The sequence below is a fragment of the Pipra filicauda genome, unplaced genomic scaffold (assembly GCF_003945595.2).
Source record: "Pipra filicauda isolate LSUMZ 115617 unplaced genomic scaffold, ASM394559v2 scaffold96_size2947999_pilon, whole genome shotgun sequence".
NCBI classification, from domain to species: domain Eukaryota; kingdom Metazoa; phylum Chordata; class Aves; order Passeriformes; family Pipridae; genus Pipra; species Pipra filicauda.
Window position 1 is genome coordinate 2,084,012 of NW_024105164.1, and position 21,731 is coordinate 2,105,742.

The 21,731-nt window shown below is 47.2% G+C and overlaps 2 protein-coding genes across 2 annotated transcripts; one reads left to right on the top strand and one right to left on the bottom strand.

Moving 5' to 3' along the window:
• Positions 1 to 2,441: 2,441 nt before the first annotated feature.
• LOC113987118 (cytochrome P450 2C19-like) lies at positions 2,442 to 8,316 on the bottom strand. The gene is made up of 9 exons (XM_027719508.2): positions 8,135 to 8,316; positions 7,632 to 7,794; positions 6,983 to 7,132; positions 6,520 to 6,680; positions 5,953 to 6,129; positions 5,296 to 5,437; positions 4,672 to 4,859; positions 3,405 to 3,546; positions 2,442 to 2,733 (listed from the first exon to the last, which is right to left on the bottom strand). The coding sequence occupies exons 1-9, from the start codon at positions 8,312 to 8,314 to the stop codon at positions 2,552 to 2,554; spliced, it is 1,485 nt and encodes a 494-aa protein (XP_027575309.1). The 5' UTR covers positions 8,315 to 8,316; the 3' UTR covers positions 2,442 to 2,551.
• A 3,762-nt stretch (positions 8,317 to 12,078) lies between these two features.
• Positions 12,079 to 17,665, top strand: LOC113987112 (zona pellucida sperm-binding protein 4-like). The gene is made up of 12 exons (XM_027719478.1): positions 12,079 to 12,274; positions 12,630 to 12,751; positions 12,830 to 12,932; positions 13,493 to 13,648; positions 14,026 to 14,213; positions 14,396 to 14,493; positions 14,845 to 14,975; positions 15,179 to 15,368; positions 15,443 to 15,590; positions 16,885 to 16,963; positions 17,277 to 17,393; positions 17,526 to 17,665. The coding sequence occupies exons 1-12, from the start codon at positions 12,079 to 12,081 to the stop codon at positions 17,663 to 17,665; spliced, it is 1,668 nt and encodes a 555-aa protein (XP_027575279.1).
• Positions 17,666 to 21,731: the final 4,066 nt, after the last annotated feature.

A 21,731-nucleotide genomic window follows, 5' to 3' on the forward strand; every position in this document is an offset into this window, starting at 1 on the left:
GTAAGATTCTGATAGTTGCTTGTATCTTGTGGGTGATGAGTGCCATGCCTTTCAGTTGGCTGTTTCTGGTCAGTCTGGGGGCTAGGAAAGGAGACTTTCTGCTGGGCAGAAAACTCCCTGCAAAAGGGTTTGGACATAGGAACCACCAACTTGCTGGGAACTTGTGCGTCTTTGCAGGATCGGCGGGTGAACATGTTCACTGTGTCTCTAGCCATATTTTGACTGCTTGGGTCCCTGCAAGTTCAGGGATTGAGCCAGAGACTAGGTACAATGATTTTCCTAACTACCAAGAGTTGATCCAAAACACTGTATTTTGACAGATCTCATACAAGTCCAGTCTCCTGTACGTGGCTTCTAGGGGAGATTCTGTTCCAGGGAAATGCATGTCCCTTCTGAGCAGGCTTCCATGCCACCTCCAGGCCATGTGTTTAACCCTCACCTGACTTTAATTTCCCTTCATTTTTATGCAGAGTCACCAGGACATCTTCCACCAAAGTCCTTTGTCTTTGTCCCCCTGCTTTTGTGCTTTAGCTGCAAACTCCTGCTGTTTTTTTTTCCACCCCTAGATGCTCCAAGCAGTAGTGTCTGTTCGGCCGTTCCCAGCCAGGACCGGCTGCCATGTGCCTCCTTGCCTGTCAGCCAGGGAAACTGTGAAGTGCGAGGCTGCTGCTATGACCCTAGAGACAGGGTAAATCCTTGCTACTTTGGTAACACAGGTAAGCCTGAGCAGCTGTCCTCCCCTCCTGCTGAGTTGCTTCAAAACAGGATTCCTCACTTTGCTGTCAGAGTGGAGTTGGTGTATTATCAGTCCTGCAGGTGGCTCAGGGCTATGTTTTTGCCTGTCAAGAATACCATGTTCTATTGAGGTGTCCAGCCTTTTCAAGTGTATTGCAACAGACCTGGGTTTATGGCCAGAATCGATGTTGCTGTTAGAGCTGGTTGCACTTGCCTTGCCATGCTTAGCAATTGTTTCAGGGCTTAAAGGCAGGAGAACTCGCAAAACTTGCTGGCCTCATCTTTGCTGTGATGTTTTGAGTCTCCTTTCCATTCCTCTTCTTCCTGAGCTTAAGACTGATTGTATCTTTTCCTCTAGTGACAGCTCATTGCACACCAGATGGCCAGTTTTCCATTGCTGTTTCTCGAGATGTGACCCTGCCACCCATTGTCCTGGACTCTGTGCAACTGGCCAGTGGGCACAGTACTGGCTGTGTTCCTACTGTGAAAAACAATGCATTTGTTGTGTACCAGTTCCCACTCTCTGCCTGTGGCACCACTTTTCAGGTAAGAGTTGCAGCTGTCACTAGGCTGCAATAGCAGAAGCTGTCAGACCTGGCACAACCTGACGTGGCTTTGGCTACTGAATGGACACCCTATAGACTTCCAGAGGCCAAGTGGTGTTCTCCAGCCTCATAGTGATCCAGCTTGACTTTACCACAGTGATTGATGCCTGTCTGTTGTTCTAGGTGACTGGAGACCAAGCCATATATGAGAATGAGTTGGTGGCATCCAGGGATGTGAAAACTGCAAGCCTTGGCTCTGTCACTAGGGATAGCACTTTGAGGTATTACCCTGGGGCTGATGTTGCTGGGTGCCATTGTATTCAATGTTTTCTCTTTGAGCCTACATGAAATTCTATAGAGACCAAGACTAAAAGTAATTGGATGGAGAAAGAACTTGTTTGCAATCGTGCCTCTGAGATGTAGAAGCAAAATCAGATTCCACTGGAGTACCCCAAGTTCTCTGAAAGAGATGGTTTTGCTGTTCTCCTACATTAATTCATTTTAATAAAGAACATCTAAATCCCTGTAGTGATACTGATGGTAGAAAAGAGCAGCCAGAGAGTTGGTTGCAGTCCCAGGTAACTGAGTTCCTTTGCCTCAACCTTCAAAAAACAGGAAGGCATTCTTTTCATTTGGCAGAAAGCCCTCAGGCTGCAGGACTCTCTTCCCCTCTAACACCATGAGCCTTCCTGACTGGTGGTCTGTTGCAACTGCTCAGATCCTTGCAGGCAGCAGCAGTGAGCACAGCAGATGAACAAGGAAGGACCCTTGCCTGGGAGGAACAGCCCCTCCCACAGGGCACTGGCCACAGGCACTGCAGACCTACTCTGCAGTGTAGCAGCAGATGTGGGCACTGCCCCAACCCAAATTAAATAACAGCTCAAATGCTCATAAATAGATTTTTTTTTTTAATTGGCTTGTTAATGTATACACATGCAGCGCTATCCATCTGCAAAGCATGGTCTTGGTGGGACATGGGCTGCAGGAGCAGCCATGGGATCTGTGTGTGTGAGAAAAGCAGCTGATTGATGCAGCCACTGTGCTCAATGATCTCATGACTGAGTGTCAGTGCAAGGGGCTGCAATGTCACCCAGAGCCTCCTGTGATGGGGTGGAGGTTTCAAAGCTGTCTACTCTGTGCATATATCTATGCTTGGACTGCCTTCCTGGAACCTGGGCAAGGTGGGCCAATGCTCCTGCTGTTGGTTTCAGTAAAGGAGATGTAAAGGAATAGCCAGGCTGAGGATGCTGTAGAGATTGGTTTAGTGCTTTTCAGCGGGGGAGAGCACAGAGCTGGTAGGCAGGAGGTATGTTGCCTGTCCCACTCAGTGTTGGGGTTATGCTGAGCTCCTGGGGGTCGACAACAGACTTCAAGGTAAAGTTCTGCAAGATGGTGGCTATGAGTAAGAATATCTCCATTCGTGCCAAGCCCTCTCCAGGGCATATTCGCTTTCCTGAAAGTGGAAGCACAAACCAGCACTCAGTAGGTGTTTCTAAGTAGACCAGAGTTTGTACTAAGCAGATGTGTTGCACAGCTTTGTTTACTACCCACAGCCACAGCAGTGAGATGACTGTCAAGATTTACTAAGGACATTTTCAAGAGAAGAAAGTACCCTTGGCAGTTTGGATGGGTGTATGAAGGAAGAACAGGAGTAGGAGAAGTCTCAAACATGGAGACAACATCACAGGAGTGAAGATGAGAGAGAGCAAGGGGACATAAAGCACAGGTGAAAAAGTGGAAGGTTGAGGTTATTTTTAGGTGAGTGGTTGCATGTAGAGGTGCTGGGAAAAAGCGGAGCTACCACTGAAAAAGGTTGGTTCAGGATGACTTTGGTGGTTGTATAGGAAGGTGACAGGTATTTTAGAAAGTGTCAGTGGATCCCATTCACATCATTACATTGGCAACTCCTAGTAGGAAATTTGGGAAGCCTTCAGGTCTGAACAAGGTGGGACATGCCACTGGAGATGGGAGCAGCAGGGAAGAGTCATCCAGAGAGCAGTGAGCCCCGAGGAAGCCCCAGTGGGACCATGTTGAGAAGAGGCAGTGTGTGTTACAGGGAAAGGCCGGGTAGTCACCAGAGGAGAAGGCTGACAGACAGAGAAAAAGAGAAAGCCTGTGCTTTACCTGCTGAGAAGGGCATGAAGAAGTTGCTCTTCTTAAAGGTGCCATTCTTGTTCAAGAAATGTTCAGGGTTGAACTCATATGGATTTGCAAACTCTTTACTGTCATGGAGGACAGAACTGAGGACAGGATAAATTGTGGTTCCCTGAAGTAACACAAGAAGAGCAGAACGTGAAGGGGAGGTAACTTAGATCACTCAATTTGACTGCCTGCCAAGTTAAAACTGAGATTCCCAGTATAGCCCTACCAGTGCCTTTGGTTTCCCTTTGGGGACCCTTCTTTTGGGGAGGCAGCGTTAGGGAGACCCTAGTGGATGTCACAGCAGTGACAGTTGTTGGCTGCTCTTCCTTAATGTTCCCTCTCACTTCCAGAACATTTATCCTCACCTTGCTCTGGTCATCAGGGGACATCAGAGCTAATTCTTCCTCTTTCTTAGTGTTTCACAATAATGAACTTGTAGAGGCACCATGTCCCTTCTTTTCTGTGAGCCTCAAAAAGCGAAAGCACACAAGGTTGTGGAAATGAAGCTCACTTCCCCTCCCCTGACAGATTTCTCCTGCCACAATCCTCTTCCTGACCAGGCATTGATGGGGGCTGGATTAATCGGCAGTGATGACAGAAGAGCTCTTTGCTGGAAGTTGAGCAGTTCTCTGGATCCTGCCTTGTGATTTTACACAGACAGCTGGAAATCACAATGCCAACAGCACATGTGCTGCTGTTTACAGTCACCCAGAAGAGCAACGAGCATTGCTGCAGTGGACCAGGCCAAGCCATGGGCTGCTGTAACCCACCAGCCTGCCTCTGGCAGTGGCCAGCAGAGACTGCCTCAGGAAGTATGTGAGAACAGAGCAAACAGGTTTTGCTTGTTCCATTGAATGGAAACATACCCTCCAGCACTTTGTGGCTCAGGGGCTTTCTGTGCTCAATAACCAGCAACTGACTTTGCTCCCAAGCATGTGCATAGGCTGTCCTGGATGGTGGTGAGCAGCTCCATGACTTTGCTGCTCTGGGTTTTTGTGAACCCACTGTGCTTCCACAGATAGGTAAAGCAAGGGAACAAATGTGTTGGTCAGCGCTACTACTCTAGTCTTGGCCCATGGAGTGTCAACAAGGGAGTGCAAATGAGCTACAGAAGCCTGAGGATAAAACCTTCAACTAGGTCTGGGTGAAAACAAGGTCAAGCCACAACAGTTCTGGCTTCTGGCTGTAACAGCCTAAGGGCAAATGTACTGCCACCTCGTGCTGAACTTAAGGGAGCTTGCCCACTAACCTTAGGAATGATGTACTCTCTGAAGGAGGTGTCTTTGGTCACAGTGTGAGGGAGAGCCAGGGGGACAAGAGAGATGAAGCGCTGGATTTCATGGACCACCGCATCTGTGTAGGGCATCTGGGTCCGGTCAGCCACACACGGTTTTCGTGATCGTCCTATTACTTGGTCAATCTCTTCTTGAACTTTCTCTGTCATGAGAGGCACAAACCATAAAATGGGTAAATATAACCAAACCTACATAAATAGGTTGCCCTAAGCTGTTTACAAATCGCAGATGGCAGGGGCATTGATGTTGGTTTTGGTGTTCACTAGAACACAGTTCCACTGCTGCCCATGAAAAGAAAGTTTTCCTATTGACTTGGCTAAACAGGAGTACTGGGAGATAAAGGTGTGGACACAGTCAGGTGCCAGGCTGTGAAGGGACTGTAGATGATAATGATACCAGTGGAGCTGAGGGGCCTCCATTGGCCACCATGAGGAATGACAGTGTAAGGATTTTGTCCATTTGGGTAAAATATGCGAAAGAGAGAGAGAGACAAAGGAAAAGCTGGGAGAAGGATGTGGTGTGAGGCATGTGCCCAGCCCAGGGAAAATGCTAGAAAGGAAGAGATCACAAACTGGTACCTTGTATCTTTGGATGTTTGAGAAGCAGCAGAAGCCCATATCGTATGGTGGTGCTTGTTGTCTCAGATCCAGCAATAAACAAGTCAAAGGTGCTTGTTATCAGGTTCTTCAGGTGGAAACTGGAATCCGGACGATCTTTCTCCTAGGGAAAAGGCTGGGTTGTTTCTCTGGCTAAGCTGAGAAAAATGGCCCTTTCTCATGTCATCCCTGGCCTTTCTTTTCACCTAGACCTTTTGCATTTTTGTGTTAAAGTGCAGCACCATCTGGGGCACAGCAATGCTACCTTGAGCAGTAAACTCAAACTGCCTTGATCAACCTTCTTTCAAGCTGAGCATCGAATGGTACTCAAGTGCTTGTTTGCCCTTGCTATACCAACTGCTTTCCAGTGAAAGAAGTGCAAGACTAGAGTGAAAATGTCCTGTGTTATGGTGAGAGCAGATGAAGCTCTCCCTGTCCAAGCAGCTGCAGGTAGTGGGGGCTGGGGAGCATGCACACCCAGAACTATAAGCTCTGGCACAGGCAATATCTGGGATATGTCTTCCCATTGCACAGCTGACAGGGAAGGGGTCATCCCAATGTCTGTGTTACTTATGAGAGGGAACAGACTCAGCATAGGTGTGTTTGGGGATGAGCTGGTGCTGTATGCTGTCTCCTTACCTCCTGCATTTTGCTGAGGAAACAGTCGATGAAATCCTGAGGGGAGTTGGGATCTAGGGAGGCTTGGTGCAACTTCACCTCCTCTGCCACAAAGGCTTTGAGAGTCTCAAATTCTTCAAATATTTTGTTGTGTGGGCCAGGCAAGTAATCCATGATCTTTGAGAACATCTGGTAGAGCTAGAAGGAAAGAAACAGGAAGGTTGCTAGTATGACCATTAACGCATCCTTTGATATTAAGAGAAAAAACAAGGAAAGCCACAACCCTGTCAACTGAGCCAAGCAGAAGGACTATGAGCCTGGGCAGTCTGGCAGGGCTGTAGGGGCTTGCTTAGTAGTAATAGGAACCTTAGAGTTGGAGAAGAAGGGTGTTCAGGACTAATGGGAAGCTGCACTTAGCAAAGCCAATTCCATTGGTGAGGGTGCTTCTTGCTCTCAAATGAAATCCCTTCTGTGCAGCAGAGCATTGATGGGCTCCTAATTAGAAGACTGAAATGGAACTTCATTGGGAGGGAGGCCTCCTGCTCCTCTGGGAGAATGTTGCCACTGTGAAATGGCTACTGAATGTACCTGTCCCCAATGGGAGCTCGTCATCTCAAAGATGTTGTTCATGTTGTTCATCAGAGCCAGGAACTTCTTGTCTTTGTAATCATACCGTTTCCCAAAGACGATGGAGCATATGACATTGGAGACAGAACAGCTCAGCATGAAGGTTGGGTCAAAAGGTGTTCCTGTGATTTCAGGAAAGTTACAGCTATAAAAAAAACTCACAAAACTATATTTACTTATGGCTACTGTGGGTAATCTGAACTCTGGTTGTTGGTGGAAATATCAGATCACAGTCTCTGAGTGACACAGAAGGGTCCTCCAAAGAGAACAGTACATGATCATGAAATTATTTACACCTTTGTAATGAGGGGTATCTGATGCATGGACCAAATCCATAGGAACTTCAGTTCTTTGCTAAAGACATGAGCTCCCCTACTACAGTAAATTTTTTTCAAACCTAAGATATATTAAAAATGGACCATACCCTTTGTTTTGTTTATCTCTTCCAGCAAGTAGTCAGATTCCTCCTGTATCCTCTCTTCGATGCTCCTCTTCCCCATTCCAAAGTTCCGCAGAGTGGTGAGAGCAAACCGCCGGACTTGTAACCACGGCTCGTTGTTGCTAAAAATAATCCCTGCAGACGAAGAAGGAAGAGGGAAGACCTGGTTTGGGCATGCTGGGTGTGGGATGAACGGTGGCTCACAGTGACAGAGAATCCTGTCCCTGGAGAGCACTGACATGGTAGGGTCACAGAGTCCTGTGGTTTGGAGGCAATCTCTGGAGGTTCTGTAGTCCAACTGTCTGCTTCTGGCCTTCTCCACTACATACCCAACCTCCTTGTGAATAATTGATCACTCATATCCACTCACAGCTTCCCTTGCTGCAGCTGGGAGCTGTTGCCCCTTGCCCCTTCCCAGCCCATCTCTGAGAACAACTGGCTCCACTTCTCTGATACCTCTCCCCCTTTGGGTGGTGGAAGCCAGGAACTACAGCCCACTTTGCCTTCCCTTCTCCAGGTGGGACGCACCCACACCCTGCAGTCTCCCTCATGCATGGTACATTCCAGCTCTAATCTGCTGAACACACCCTCACAGCCCTTCCCTTCTCAGAAGGAGGTCAGTCAGCAAACAGACCTAATCCATTGTTGGCCCTCTCTCCTATTGGCATGTGTCCTCTGGCAGCAAACTCATCCGCACGATCAACCAAAGCTTCTTTCACCACATCGTGTCCGTGCAGCACCACCACTGGGTCAGAGCCCAGGTGCACTGTGAACACTGGTCCATACTCTTCACTGAGCTGTAAAAATGCAAGAGAGAACACAACCATGTAGCAAATAGGAAGGAAGAGCTGAAAAGTGTCCTTGCTGCTGCATCCCACTGCAGGCAGTGAGCCTCACACACCAGCAACATCGAGATTTGGTCCTCTCGTGATAAATGTGGCTACAGAGAGGAGTCCCAGCTATCCAGCCCTGAACAACCAGGGCAACAGCAACAAGGGGGAGCAGCTGCAATCCCCATGACTCTGCTGCTCCTCTGGGATTGCAATTCATCAAGCTATAGCCAGAGGTTGTCCCCATGCATAGGTGCCACACGTTTCTCATCCACAGAAGAATGAGAGAAAAAGAAAGTGGCCTTACCTTCTCAAGGGTTTTGGCCAAGTTACTTGGTTTTACATGCAGCAAGTTACCTAGAATGGGAAGGGGAGTTGGTCCTGGAGGCATCTTCCCCTTTCCAGATTTCCCTTTCCATGATGCAAGGGAGAGCAGGCAAGCAATGCAAATCAGAAGGACAACAGTGGCTGCTCCCAGGAGCTCCATTTGTTTCTGCAGTTCAGGAGAGGGTGAGTCTGGCTGCCAGAGTTCGAGTTATATACTCAGGGCTGTGTTAGCTCAAGAGCAGGTTTTAGGTCACATGGCTGAGTTAGTCAGTGTTACTAGTCAATCATTTGTTACATTGCCCTGTGTTATGAAACTAAGACTTTTATTGCTATTAATTGGTCATTGAAGACACGCCTCATCTCAAACAAATTTAAAATGTGCTCATAAATCTTGTTTTGTTTACCCTACAGTTAATTGTTAAAGAGATCACACCAAGGGTGCATTCTTGTACTGAGGCGCTCACAGTAATTCCCTCTCATGGGAGCATCTTCAGTGCCATTTAGGATTTTAATTCTTCAGTATCAATTGTGCAAACTCTCAGTGATGTGAGCCATCCTTGATTGTTCCTGAAATCTTCCTGACACTGGTAGAGTTTGCGCTGCATGTGACTTGCCAAAGGACATACAGAAAGTGCACAGCAATTAAATGCCTCAGTCTCTCTCCCTAGGGGTGTCTGGCCTCACAAGAGAGGAAAGTGTAAAATATCCATCTAGCATGGGCAGAAAGGTCTCCAGACATCACAGTAGACAAAGACATAAGAAAAGTGGATGAGACCTTGGGACTCTGACCTCTTCAAGGAGAGGAGTTTTCTCTAGAGGAGAAAACAATTGAGAAAAGCAGGCAGAGAAGAGAAATTAAGAACTTGAGAGGGTCTCTGGGGAATGGCTTCCCAAATTGTGACAGAGCAGAGGCTGAGTATAGGTTAGTGCAACCTGGCAACTAGTCCTTGCACTTGTAATGACCAAAGAAGATCACCCAAACTACTGCTGGAAGCTGGCATGCACAAGCTCTTGTTTTGTTATGTCTGACTCCACTAGGAGGAACTGCTGCCCCAGAAGGTCCATAGGTGCTCTGAGAAACAGCAGAGCATGTCTGGGAAAGGACCCTCAAGGTTGTTCTCAGCTTGCTCAGTCTGGCCTTATCCCACTGTCTCTCCTGAACTGTGACACTTTTGCAGGCAGACAGATCCAACTGATCAGGTGTTGCAAGAACAGGGGATGCAGGACTTGGCAGGAATTAGCAAGAGGCCTGGGTGAATTGAGTGCTTAGCTGGACTGTGCTGGGTTTGCTCTAAGTCCGTGTGTTAATGTGAGTTTCCCCTTCCACTCAGAGGTGCTAGGGAAAGTCTCCATCCCTTGCAAAAGTTTCTGTACCTTCCCTTCCCTATGAGTTCTTAAGTCACCCTCGCTCTCTTGCATAGGTGCAATAATTTGCTAATTGTTCTTTTTAAACCTCATTTTACTTCTTAAAGACCCACACTAGATATTTTAGTGGGAAAACTGAATTACCAACAACTTTTGGCTGGGTGCTTATCTGCTGGCCTAAATTCCTGCATCAGCTCAGATGTCAGGGCAGTTCATGGAAGTTCATGTAGCTTTATGGACTTTCACCTGATAAAAGTAAAGTTCATGAGAGTTTGCACTGCTATATGAGGTAGCTGCCAGCTAACAGCAATCATGAACTTTCCACCTTGTCTGTAAAGTTCCCTTGTTCCCATGACCCTCACTGATCAGCTTCAGGCTAGTGGACCACAGAGACATTTGCTTCTCCTGTCCTCATCCTCTCCATGTCCTGTTTGTGGTGGTCTTGGGTGCTGCCTAAACTGGTGCTTACAGCTGGGTCATTGTAATGCACGAGAACTATCAAATGGGTGAGGAAAAGATCTGTGAGGAAGAGAAACCTGCCTGTTTTATCTCAGCCAGGCTGCTTCCCACTTTCTATAACAACTTCTTTCAAACAAAGCATTTCACTTCCATGAATTTCAGGCTCATTTCAAGTGCCTCTCATCCCTGTCCAGTGTGTGTGTAGGTATTAGGAAAGGACAATTACCTGAAACTGTTCTCAGCACAGGTATTGCTTGTTGGATCTACAGCACTCTCAGGGTTCTTTCATGTAGAATTATTCTTTATCTCCATGTAGATATTTTTCCTGTCAGCATAAACAAAATATTAATGGGTTAAAGAGTAACTAAAGCTACATCCCTATAGCTCCAAAGTATTTTGTTTGTTATCTTTTACCTAATTATCATCAGGTAATGCAGTCAAATGAAGCATTCAGCAGTCAAGCAGTGGCAGTGCGATCTGAGCAAGCGCAAGACTCAGCTTCTACAAAGATGAAGCCTGCCTCCCTGCCAAAGTCCAAATGTTCTCCCTGCCAAAGTCCAAATGTCTTCCCTGGGTGCCTCCCCAACATCTCTGCCCAGTGCCCAGGCAGGAACTGTGGTGAGCACACTTGGTTCATGTGTGCTGCTCAAACCACAGCCCATTGAGATCCATTTGCTTGGGTTCCTGCTGTGCAAAGCAGCTCCGAAGGTCTTGTACTTTGTGGAACAGCCATCCTGACTGGTGCATGAAATTAGCAATGTGCAGGGTAGGCACAGTGATGTTCTTCACCCAGCTGGGATCATGGCAGCCTGTATACTTGCAGAGCAAAGATGGGCTGAGGTGAAAGAGCAGAGGGAATGGCTCCCACAGACTCAGTTACTGTCCACCCTTCCTGTGGTGAGGACTGGCTGGAGGGACAAGTGGCTGACTGCTGCACAGTGCTGTGCAGACATCCAGGAGCTGGAGGGTCTGATGAGGGCAGAAGCATGAGTGGCTACCAATGGAAGCACATTATTAAGGGTCAAGATTAGAAATCCCACACATCTAACGCACACCATGTTGGGATGTCTGTGTGTTGATCGACTCCCAAAGAAATAAGCAGACTACAAAAGAACATGGATGGCTCAGGCTATGCCAGCACTCCCACTGCAAAACATGGGGCACAAAAAGGCATGCACAAACACAAATGTGTGCATCACTTCTGCAACAGTGTAAAAACATTCACACCTCCATTGCATGAATGCAGAAACATCTGTATGGAAAGATGGACAACGAGGTGTGTGGCTGCCTGGTGCATGGCTAGGGAGAAGGCTCTACATGAGACACATTGCAGTTACAGGCAGGCAACGGGTGCTGGAAGGGCACAGTTTTCTCGGGGATCACAGAGGCTCCCCTTATGTGTGTTTCAAGCCCATCTAAGGGACCCCCTGTAAGTTTTTGGGAGCGGGGATCCAACAGAGCATACAGTCCTGCCACCTGCCAGCCAGGCCTAGACCAGTCCTGCAGCTTATCCCTGCACAACCACACTGCAAACAGGGCTGTAAGTCCATAGCCAAGAGTGTTTACAGGGAATCACCACCTTTTAGGTGTGCAAAGCCTCCTGAGCTCCATAGTTTCCCACAGATTTCATGTGAAGGGCTATTTCTGTGCTTTCATGTCAGCACCCTACATCTGGCATTTGAGGCAGTGTCAGCTTTAAGAGAATAAAAGAGCAAAAGAGCACTGTCACTCAGTTTCTGGCACTCATGCCTTGTAATGAGCAATTAGAGCAGCAATAGGGCACCTGGGGAAAAGCAGCCAGATGTCCTGCATGTCTCGGCCGTTGGAAGAACTGAGAGTGACAAAAAGGATTTGAAGACCCTGCTGGGGGTCTATGAATACAGACCCATCTCTTGACATACGCTCAGCTCTTGCTCTATGGTTTCCTCCAAAGGGTGCAAGCAGGCTCTGTTGGGTTCAGGTGAGGGCAATGACAGGTGCTAAAAACTGCTGGGCTGGGCCCACCTGGACACTTCAGGGATTTCTGATCCCAGCTGGCTCCACAATTTAAAAGGGCTAGGCTAAGGACAGTTACTTCATGGTCCTTAGCAAGAGAGCAGGATGGGTGTTGTAGGACAGTCTGGGGCTGCATTGGGTGCTGTGCTTTTCTGGGTGCTTCTTGGTCCCCTAGCTTTGGTTATGGGGGCTCGTAGTGTTTTTTCTGACCCCACCCTGCTGATTTGTGGCCAAGAAAGCTTACAGCTCACCTTACCTCTGGGCTGGGAAGGGAATGCTTCATTGGTGCTGACTACTTGGGGTAAGTGAGGGCAGTGTCCAGAGGCATTTTTAGCCGTATCTTTGCACACTGCAGAGGTATGCCTGGAAAGAGGAGGAAGGAGTGGGTTTTGATGGGAAGTGTTGCTGAACAGCTTTCAGTGCATCTTGTATAATCAGGGGGCTGTTTATATGACCCCGTAGTCAAGGGTTTTGGTGAAGTACTGTGCCTGGATCTAGATGGTCTTGGCTGCTGGATTCTCTCACATGCACCCCTCCTGGTCCAGACCCTAATACTGTCTAGGTCCCTGTTTCCTACAGAAAGGTAGGATTGTAGTGGACCCTATCTGTAATGTGGGATGTTAAAGCCACTGCTGCTGTGTCTTCTCTTTCCATAGATACTGAGGGGAAGGCACATGCTCTGCAGAATGACTCTGACTGTGGGCTCTTGGTATCTGAGACTCCAGATGGCTCCAGGAAAGTATTGGTTTCTTATACTGGCTGTTATATCTTTGAATGGGTGAGTGACCTTATGGATTCTGCTGGGACTGTGACTACTGCTGCTCTGGCTGCCCTGACTGGTGTGGCTTTCCCCTAGAATGGTCATTACCTTCTGCTGGTTGGGCTTGAAGGAACAGATGCTGCTGAGCAAAAGGTTCTTCATGAAGAGACGCTGCTCAGGTGCCCTGTGGACCTTCCTGGTAAGATTCTGATAGTTGCTTGTATCTTGTGGGTGATGAGTGCCATGCCTTTCAGTTGGCTGTTTCTGGTCAGTCTGGGGGCTAGGAAAGGAGACTTTCTGCTGGGCAGAAAACTCCCTGCAAAAGGGTTTGGACATAGGAACCACCAACTTGCTGGGAACTTGTGCGTCTTTGCAGGATCGGCAGGTGAACATGTTCACTGTGTCTCTAGCCATATTTTGACTGCTTGGGTCCCTGCAAGTTCAGGGATTGAGCCAGAGACTAGGTACAATGATTTTCCTAACTACCAAGAGTTGATCCAAAACACTGTATTTTGACAGATCTCATACAAGTCCAGTCTCCTGTACGTGGCTTCTAGGGGAGATTCTGTTCCAGGGAAATGCATGTCCCTTCTGAGCAGGCTTCCATGCCACCTCCAGGCCATGTGTTTAACCCTCACCTGACTTTAATTTCCCTTCATTTTTATGCAGAGTCACCAGGACATCTTCCACCAAAGTCCTTTGTCTTTGTCCCCCTGCTTTTGTGCTTTAGCTGCAAACTCCTGCTGTTTTTTTTTCCACCCCTAGATGCTCCAAGCAGTAGTGTCTGTTCGGCCGTTCCCAGCCAGGACCGGCTGCCATGTGCCTCCTTGCCTGTCAGCCAGGGAAACTGTGAAGTGCGAGGCTGCTGCTATGACCCTAGAGACAGGGTAAATCCTTGCTACTTTGGTAACACAGGTAAGCCTGAGCAGCTGTCCTCCCCTCCTGCTGAGTTGCTTCAAAACAGGATTCCTCACTTTGCTGTCAGAGTGGAGTTGGTGTATTATCAGTCCTGCAGGTGGCTCAGGGCTATGTTTTTGCCTGTCAAGAATACCATGTTCTATTGAGGTGTCCAGCCTTCTCAAGTGTATTGCAACAGACCTGGGTTTATGGCCAGAATCGATGTTGCTGTTAGAGCTGGTTGTACTTGTCTTGCCATGCTTAGCAATTGTTTCAGGGCTTAAAGGCAGGAGAACTCGCAAAACTTGCTGGCCTCATCTTTGCTGTGATGTTTTGAGTCTTCTTTCCATTCCTCTTCTTCCTGAGCTTAAGACTGATTGTATCTTTTCCTCTAGTGACAGCTCATTGCACACCAGATGGCCAGTTTTCCATTGCTGTTTCTCGAGATGTGACCCTGCCACCCATTGTCCTGGACTCTGTGCAACTGGCCAGTGGGCACAGTACTGGCTGTGTTCCTACTGTGAAAAACAATGCATTTGTTGTGTACCAGTTCCCACTCTCTGCCTGTGGCACCACTTTTCAGGTAAGAGTTGCAGCTGTCACTAGGCTGCAATAGCAGAAGCTGTCAGACCTGGCACAACCTGACGTGGCTTTGGCTACTTAATGGACACCCTATAGACTTCCAGAGGCCAAGTGGTGTTCTCCAGCCTCATAGTGATCCAGCTTGACTTTACCACAGTGATTGATGCCTGTCTGTTGTTCTAGGTGACTGGAGACCAAGCCATATATGAGAATGAGTTGGTGGCATCCAGGGATGTGAAAACTGCAAGCCTTGGCTCTGTCACTAGGGATAGCACTTTGAGGTATTACCCTGGGGCTGATGTTGCTGGGTGCCATTGTGTTCAATGTTACTGGAGAAATTCCTGCTTGTCACAAGCTCTGAATTCACAACAGGGCACTGGAGTAGACTAAGGACTGGTATGTCTCTAGTTAGTGGGAATAAAGCTGGTGCTGATCAGTGACAGTCTGGAGATTTTCAAATCTGAAGTCTAAAGAGAATGTCAAGTATTTCTTAAAAGAAAGTGTTGGAAGAAAGATTAGGAATATTAAGAGTATAACGAATTATAGTAGTTATTTTGTTGCCATATTGGGGAAAGGAGATATCGGAGTGACTTTTCTTATCTCCCTGATATGGAGCTTTCCTTTCCTACCAGGTTACATGTCCGATGTAGTTATTCCACCAGTGGGAGCACCATTCCCTTGAGTGTTCAAGTCTTCACATTGCCACCACTCCCTGTTGTGTCCCAGCCAGGTCCTCTGTCCTTGGAGCTGCGTGTTGCCTCAGGTAGGAGAGGTTTGCAGGACTTACTCAAGCCTCTTGGTGCAGGGCTCTGGTCTCTGAGTAATAAGGGAGTATTGACTGGTTAATCCAGCACTATTTCCCAGCCATGGTGGGAACTTACAGATATGGCTATAAAGGACTCTCTCAGGATACCTCTGCCTGTTTCTTCCTGCTCTAAAATGGCTCTTGGGTTTCTTCTGTTCCAGATGGAAGTTATACTTCCTACTATACTGACAGTGACTATCCTATTGTGAAGACTCTGAGAGACCCTGTTTATGCAGAAGTCAAAATCCTTCAGAGAACAGACCCAGACCTGATTTTAGTTCTGCACCACTGCTGGGCCACACCAAGTACCAATCCCCAGCAACAGCTGCAGTGGCCTGTTTTGGTGGATGGGTAAGTTACTTTTAAACAACTTTGGGTCAGGGGAATAACTGGCTCTTTTTTCACTGCTCACCTCTCCTCCTCAGGTGCCCTTATGCAGGGGACAACTATCAGACACAACTGGTGCCTCTGAATTTTGCCTCAGGACTACTGTTCCCCTCTCATTACCAGCGTTTCACCCTCTACACGTTCACTTTTATGGACTCCACTTCCCAAGAGAAGCTCTCTGGGCTGGTAAGATCCTGTCCTGGCTGCCTAGCTTCCTATTGAGGACAAGTAAAACATGAGCAATAAGAACCACTTTATAACTATGAAGTGCTTGGCCTCCTTGTGAGGGACTGGGGGGGCAAGGCAGGGGCAGGAGCAAAGACTAGGAAAATCCCCTCTTGAAACAGAAGAGGATAGGTTGATGCAAACTTTATTCCCTGAGATGAATATGGTAGAGGTAAGATACATCTCTGGAGGGATGTGACAGAAAATGAGCCTATTAGAAGGGTAGTAGTTTGCTTAACCAAAGGCTATTTTATTGCCTAAGCTGTTCTGGTGAATTAGCTTAAGTTGTGTGCTCTAGCTATATTAATCAATAGTCTCTAAACCAAATTTCTTAGCCAAAATGACTTGAAATAGCTTTGAGTATCTGTGAAGCATCTGGGTTTTGAATATCATGAACTTCTGCACAGTTAAGGCATATGAAGTTCACCATGCCTTGTGCTGTTTGCTCAGTGATCCTGGAACCAATTAATACTCAAAACAGGTCACAGCTGTATCCAACATTGGTCGCAGAGTAGTGGTGCTCGGGCAGCTGTATCCCAGGTGGGTGGGAGAAGTGCTGTAATGCCAGATTTCACCGAAATCTGTAAAGGTACCGAAGCTGCCTTGCAGTGGACAGCAGAGGGCTCCAAGGCTACAGCTTGGATGTGAAACAAGCCAAACCGATCTTCCTGCCTTCTCCTTTCTGTGACCTGGTGTGCTGGGTCTGGCTGATACGGAGTTAACTCTTCTCGTAGCAGTCCACATGGTGCTGTGTCTTTGGATTTGTGGCTAAAACTGTGTTGAAAATACTCTGATGTTCTCACTGTTTGCTGAATAGTGCTTGCATAGCAGCAAGGCTCTTTCTCCTCTCTCTGCTGTCTCTCAACCCCAAGGAATATTCCATGCTGGATGACTTCATGCCCAGCAATAAACACTGAGGGATTTCATCTTCCAGTGTAGCTGATGCTCTGATGTCTGGGCACCAGTCTGCCTGTAGGAGCAGAGTGGGTGATTTGCCTTTGCATCACTTGTGCTTTGGTTTTGTTCTTTTCTCTCCTCTCCTTCACTTAGGTAACTGTCTTTACCTCTCCAGCTACAGGTTTTCTTGCTTTTGCTCATCCTATTCTCTCTCTGTCCTACTGGGGCAGAGCAGGGGGAGTGAGGAAGCATCTGTGTGGGTGCTTAGCTGCTGGCTGGGGTCAAAGCACCTCAGCAGGCTGTCACCTGTCTATAGACGTTGCCTGAGTGATTCCAGGCTGTGTTCCATTCTTTCTAGGTGTACCTTCACTGCAGTGCTTCAGTGTGCCACCGATCTGTACAGGAGTCCTGCACCTCCACTTGCCCTGCTAGAACCAGTAAGTGTCCTACCCTTCTGCTTCCCTATCCAAAGGGGCAACAAGGTTCTAGTCTCCAAGATGCACAGGCAGGGGATATAAAGAGTATGGACTAATTCCCTTGAGCCATGGACAGCTTGACAAGGCTTTTCCTGCTCCTTTCCACTGGCTAAAGGCCCTTGCTCTTATGCCAAAAAGGCAGAGGTCTTCATAGGCTCCTAATTCTGTGTGGACTCACATGGAAACTTTTGGCCTTCAGAGCTTTGTGTGTGTTGAGAAGCTGACCTTCAGGGTTATACATTTTCTCACCTACAACCTTTACATTGCTCTGTAGGGGGTAAAAGGAGTGCTGAGCATCACTTTCAGGAAGGTGCCTCCCATGTCTCCAGCAAAGGCCCTGTGATTTTCCTCCAGGATGAGCTAAGATGGGGCACAGCTAAGGGTGGCCTTGGTAAGTGTGGCAGCCCAGCATAGCCAGTCTGGGGAAGGGGGCTGTTCTAAGGCTTTTCTGCAGACAGACTGCACCCCTAAAGCCTCCCTGTGCCTCTCTGGGAGCATTAACTGGGTTGTTTCTCCCCCACAGGAGCAGCTGTGCATGCTGCAGCCCCCTGGGCTCTGGGGTTTGCTGCTGTGGCAATCGGGGCAGTTCTGTGTATGGTCCTTGTAGCTGGTGTGCTGTGGCAAAGGAAGGTGTCAGCAAATGAAATCAATGGATTGCAATAAAGTGGCTGTCAAACCATTTGGTCTGTGGTACAGCTTCTCCTAGAGACCACAGCTGCAAAACTTTATTTGCAAGGCAAAAATTATCCCAATGGCTGTGAAAGCTTTCCAAATGCTCTGAATCCATCTCACTTTCTGGAATTCTTCTGCTGTGGGTTTGGTGTTAGCTGTCCACCAGTTACACGAGGGAGCCGTTGTCATGGCCTGGTCTGCAGACTGAGGCAGGAGTGATGCTGGGTGGTGTCTGCATTTCTCTCAGTGGCTGAGGTAGCCTTCAAAATTACTCTCCTTTCAAACACTGAGCAGAAGTGCAGCAAAACTAACTAAAAGTGGATCCTGCGACTCCTTCTCCTTTGGGAATGCAGAGCAGGTATTGTGTCTGTGCAGAGGAGCTGGAGATTGCCTGCTTGCCTGAGTCACTCGGTAAGTCAGGGCTGTCCTCATGTGCCAGGACTAGAAAGCAAGGATGCCAAAGCACTGCACAAATGGACCTTTCTATTGATGCTGTATGTGTGAACTTACATCTCTTGCCCTAGAAATAGAAGGCAGCAAGTGGGATTTTTCTGGGGAATGAGAGCAAAGAAACATAATTCCAACTGGGAAAAAATTCCCAAAGGGCCTAGGTGCTTTAAACTTCAGGGCAAAAATAATCAAATCTTAAAGATTAATCTCAAACCTTCATGTGAGACAAGGCAGTTAAGAGTCTTCAAGGTCTTGGATTAAAGCTTATTTCACATCACTGTGGGCACAACAGTGCCAGAGAAGTGCTGCTTTTTTTTTGAGATGAGAAATAAAACTTGCTGTTTTAAGCACTGGGGCAGTTCAGTGTGTTGTCAGTCACAGCAGCTGGGTAGCACTGTTCTTAGCTTTTTGAGGTCCTGAGTGAAAGCAGTGCAGCAAAACTCTCCAGGCACTAGAAGAGGAAAGGGGCTCCACCCCTCTCCTTCCTGCCCAGCCTGGGGTAGCTCTGGTGCTTGCATTCACACTGAGATCCCCTAATAGCTAATGGAGTATTCCTTGACAGGAAGGAAAAATGTATTTCCCTTTTCCTCTTTTTCCCCCACAGCCTTGATCAGAAATTCCCCCTGTTAAGGCAGGAGAGAATTCTTAATTGTACTGCTTTGGGGCCCCTAAAGGGGAAGAGTAGCACTTATACATGTGCTACTGACCAGTAGCTTGTTGAGGTAGCAGGTATTGTTTTTTTTAATTAGGCTACATGCTGTGTGATTAGAGGGTGTTAAGGTGCTGGAATCTGCTTTTTAATTCCTTTCCTACTCCAAGAAACTTCAGGAATCATGTTTTTATTTTTCTCACAGAACTGCTCTTCCCTGGTACTTTCCAGATAATGAGTGACTTAGTCTTGCCTGCTTTTAAAACTAATCAGAAGACAAGACTGTTTCAAGTTGTATGGTGGGAGGGTGAAGGAGATCATAGGCTGGAAACAATCTTCAGCTGAAGATAGGTCGAACAGCCTCCTCCTTTAAGGAGTGGCTCTAGCAATTAAATGACCTTGGTACAGGTGGAGCTCTGTCTGGCAAAGCAGAGTGTAAACATAATGTGCCTTATGACAAGTCTTTAGCAGCTGTCTGTAGTGTTAATTAACTGGGTAATTAGAGGAGTAATATAAACCACACCTTTTCAGCCCCCCAGGCAGGGTGCTCTGGCGCTGGTCTTAATTGAGTGTTCAAGCGGAGACTTAAACGCCTCTCTGGCTGCTGCTGGAACCTTCCTATCCCTCAGTAAGGGAGACAGAAATATTTACTTAGAGAGCTTGGAAACCTGTGTGGATACTGAAGGGGCTAGGAGAGCCAAGTCCCTGCTGCCCTCCATGGTGTTGCTGAACCATCCCACAGTAGCTGGGAGCTCTGGGGTCAATAGCCTCTGGGAATCAGACAGATTTCCCTGCAGGGACTGTCCCTTCTAGTACACAGCTGGGTCTTACTGTAATGGACCTGCTGCTTAGTGTAGGGTGCATGCAGTGCCAAGTGGGTAAGCAGAGAAGTGAACTTAATTCTCTTATCTACTCTGGGAAGTCTTCTGTGTTTAAGACTTGCTACTTGGTCAGGAGGACAGGGCAGGAGCAGCAGAGGGATGTGAGCTGTTCCTGTGAAACCCTGGCACAGGGTGAAAGGTAGGCCACGTGGAGATTTGCTCCACTGGTGTATTGGTCCTATCTTCCTTGCCTGTTCTCCAACTCCACTGGGGTGTTAGTGGCTCTTATGGCTCCTGCTATGTGAATTTTTTTTTTTCCTTCTGTGAAAGTGTATTATTTTCCTTCTACCTTCACAGGTGTGTTTCTGGCTTATTTTTTTCTAAGCCTCTACTTTCCCTAGTTGGGTCTCATTGACTTTTGCTTACTCTGTACCACCTGGTTGTGCTATTGAACTAAAGGTGGTGTGAGGTGCTATAGACAGTGGCTTAGACTTCTGCAGGTGAAGGAAAGCTGCTCTGTCCAGGAGGGTACTGCTGGCTGGGAATGAAGGAGCTGAGGAAAAGCAGTCCTGAGGCCATCTGTCAGTTGAGGCTGTTGTGCAGTGCTGAACCCAGATTTATGGAAAGAAACCCTGGTGCTGAGCATCAGCACACTTTGTCCCTAGTGCCTTCACTGGTTCTTCTTGGAAGTGGTGTGTGTGCTGCCTGTCTGTGGCTGCCTGCTCTGGGGCTTTGGAAGCACAGCCCAGCAACAGCACCTAATACAGGGCTGCTCAAAGTTAACACCTACACTTTGCTGTATCTGAATTTTCCAAAGGCTCTCTTTGCCATCTAGATCTTTAAGAACAGCACCTGCTTCAAAAGAGTAAACTTGGTTTTTTGCCAGAGTTAAAAGTTCTTTAGAAGCTTGGAGGTAACAATTCTTTTCCTGACCAACTATGCTCACCTGAAACCCTAAAGGTGTGGTAGTTGCTATACTACAAGCCAGGTGTTTGTTAATAAAATCTGAGGACAATTATCATAATAGTGATGCTTTTATTAAATTTCTTATGCTTGCATTACAATGCATCCTGGAGTAGAGAACTATACAGTATGTTACACATTATAAATACATTTATTTCTGAAAATACATGAATATATTTAATATAATGCTGTAATAAAAAAAGAGTGCTAGCTCATCTGAGTTTAAAAAAATCCAAACCAACAAACTTATAACATGAATGGAGATGGTGGTAGGAAATACCAGTTCATGATGCTACATCTTAAAACACATTAAATTCAGTTTGCACTGATTCACATTCGTTACAGTCTCTGTAAAGCTGGAGAGATAATGGGGGTGTATGTTAATGCAGGATTTTTGTTCCCTGTATGTATGGAGATATACAGATTATTCACAGAATAATCAAGTAATAAATCTTTCTAGCTTTGGATGAAGCTAGCAAGATACACAGTGAATAACCAAGTCCTGCAGCAGCAGCCGCTACAACTGAAACATTAAACACAGCACCTACTTTAGGGTGCTAACTTTGAGTCAGCACAGACCTTTTTCTTTTTAATTGGGCTTTGGTTATTTCGTTTGGGGGTTTTGTGGGGGTTTTTTTTGAGGTGCTAAGTAACAACAGTAGCAACCCTTCTGAGTACTTGGAGCACTAGGCGTGGGCTACTGCCTTCACTCATCCCTACAAACCACAGCTGCCCTTGGAGAGCATGGCTGAGCTGCTCTGAATTCCAGAAAAGATCCTGCTCTGGTTTGGAGGACTCCAAGGGCTCCAACTGATCTGGATGAGCAACGGTGAAGCATCTGTTACCGAGAGACCTTGTCTGCTGAAGCTTCTTAAATCTTGGTTCTCAGGCAAGTTTGGGTTGGGGAGAGATTTTTAAACACCAGTTGCTTAACTTCTAATTAGATTTTAATTTACGGGGTAGAATGATGCTTTATCAAGTGGCAAGTTTAGTTTACTTAAATCTTTACTCTGTGTGCATTAATTATTTTGCTAGTACCAATGAGAGCTAGTGCACAGAGACCACTGCAACCATGGGACTTTCAGAAGCATGCACTGTCTGTTCCTTGAGTCTGGAATCAGCAAACACGTGGCAATAAGGCAGCCACCAAATACATTAAGAACTGTATAACAGT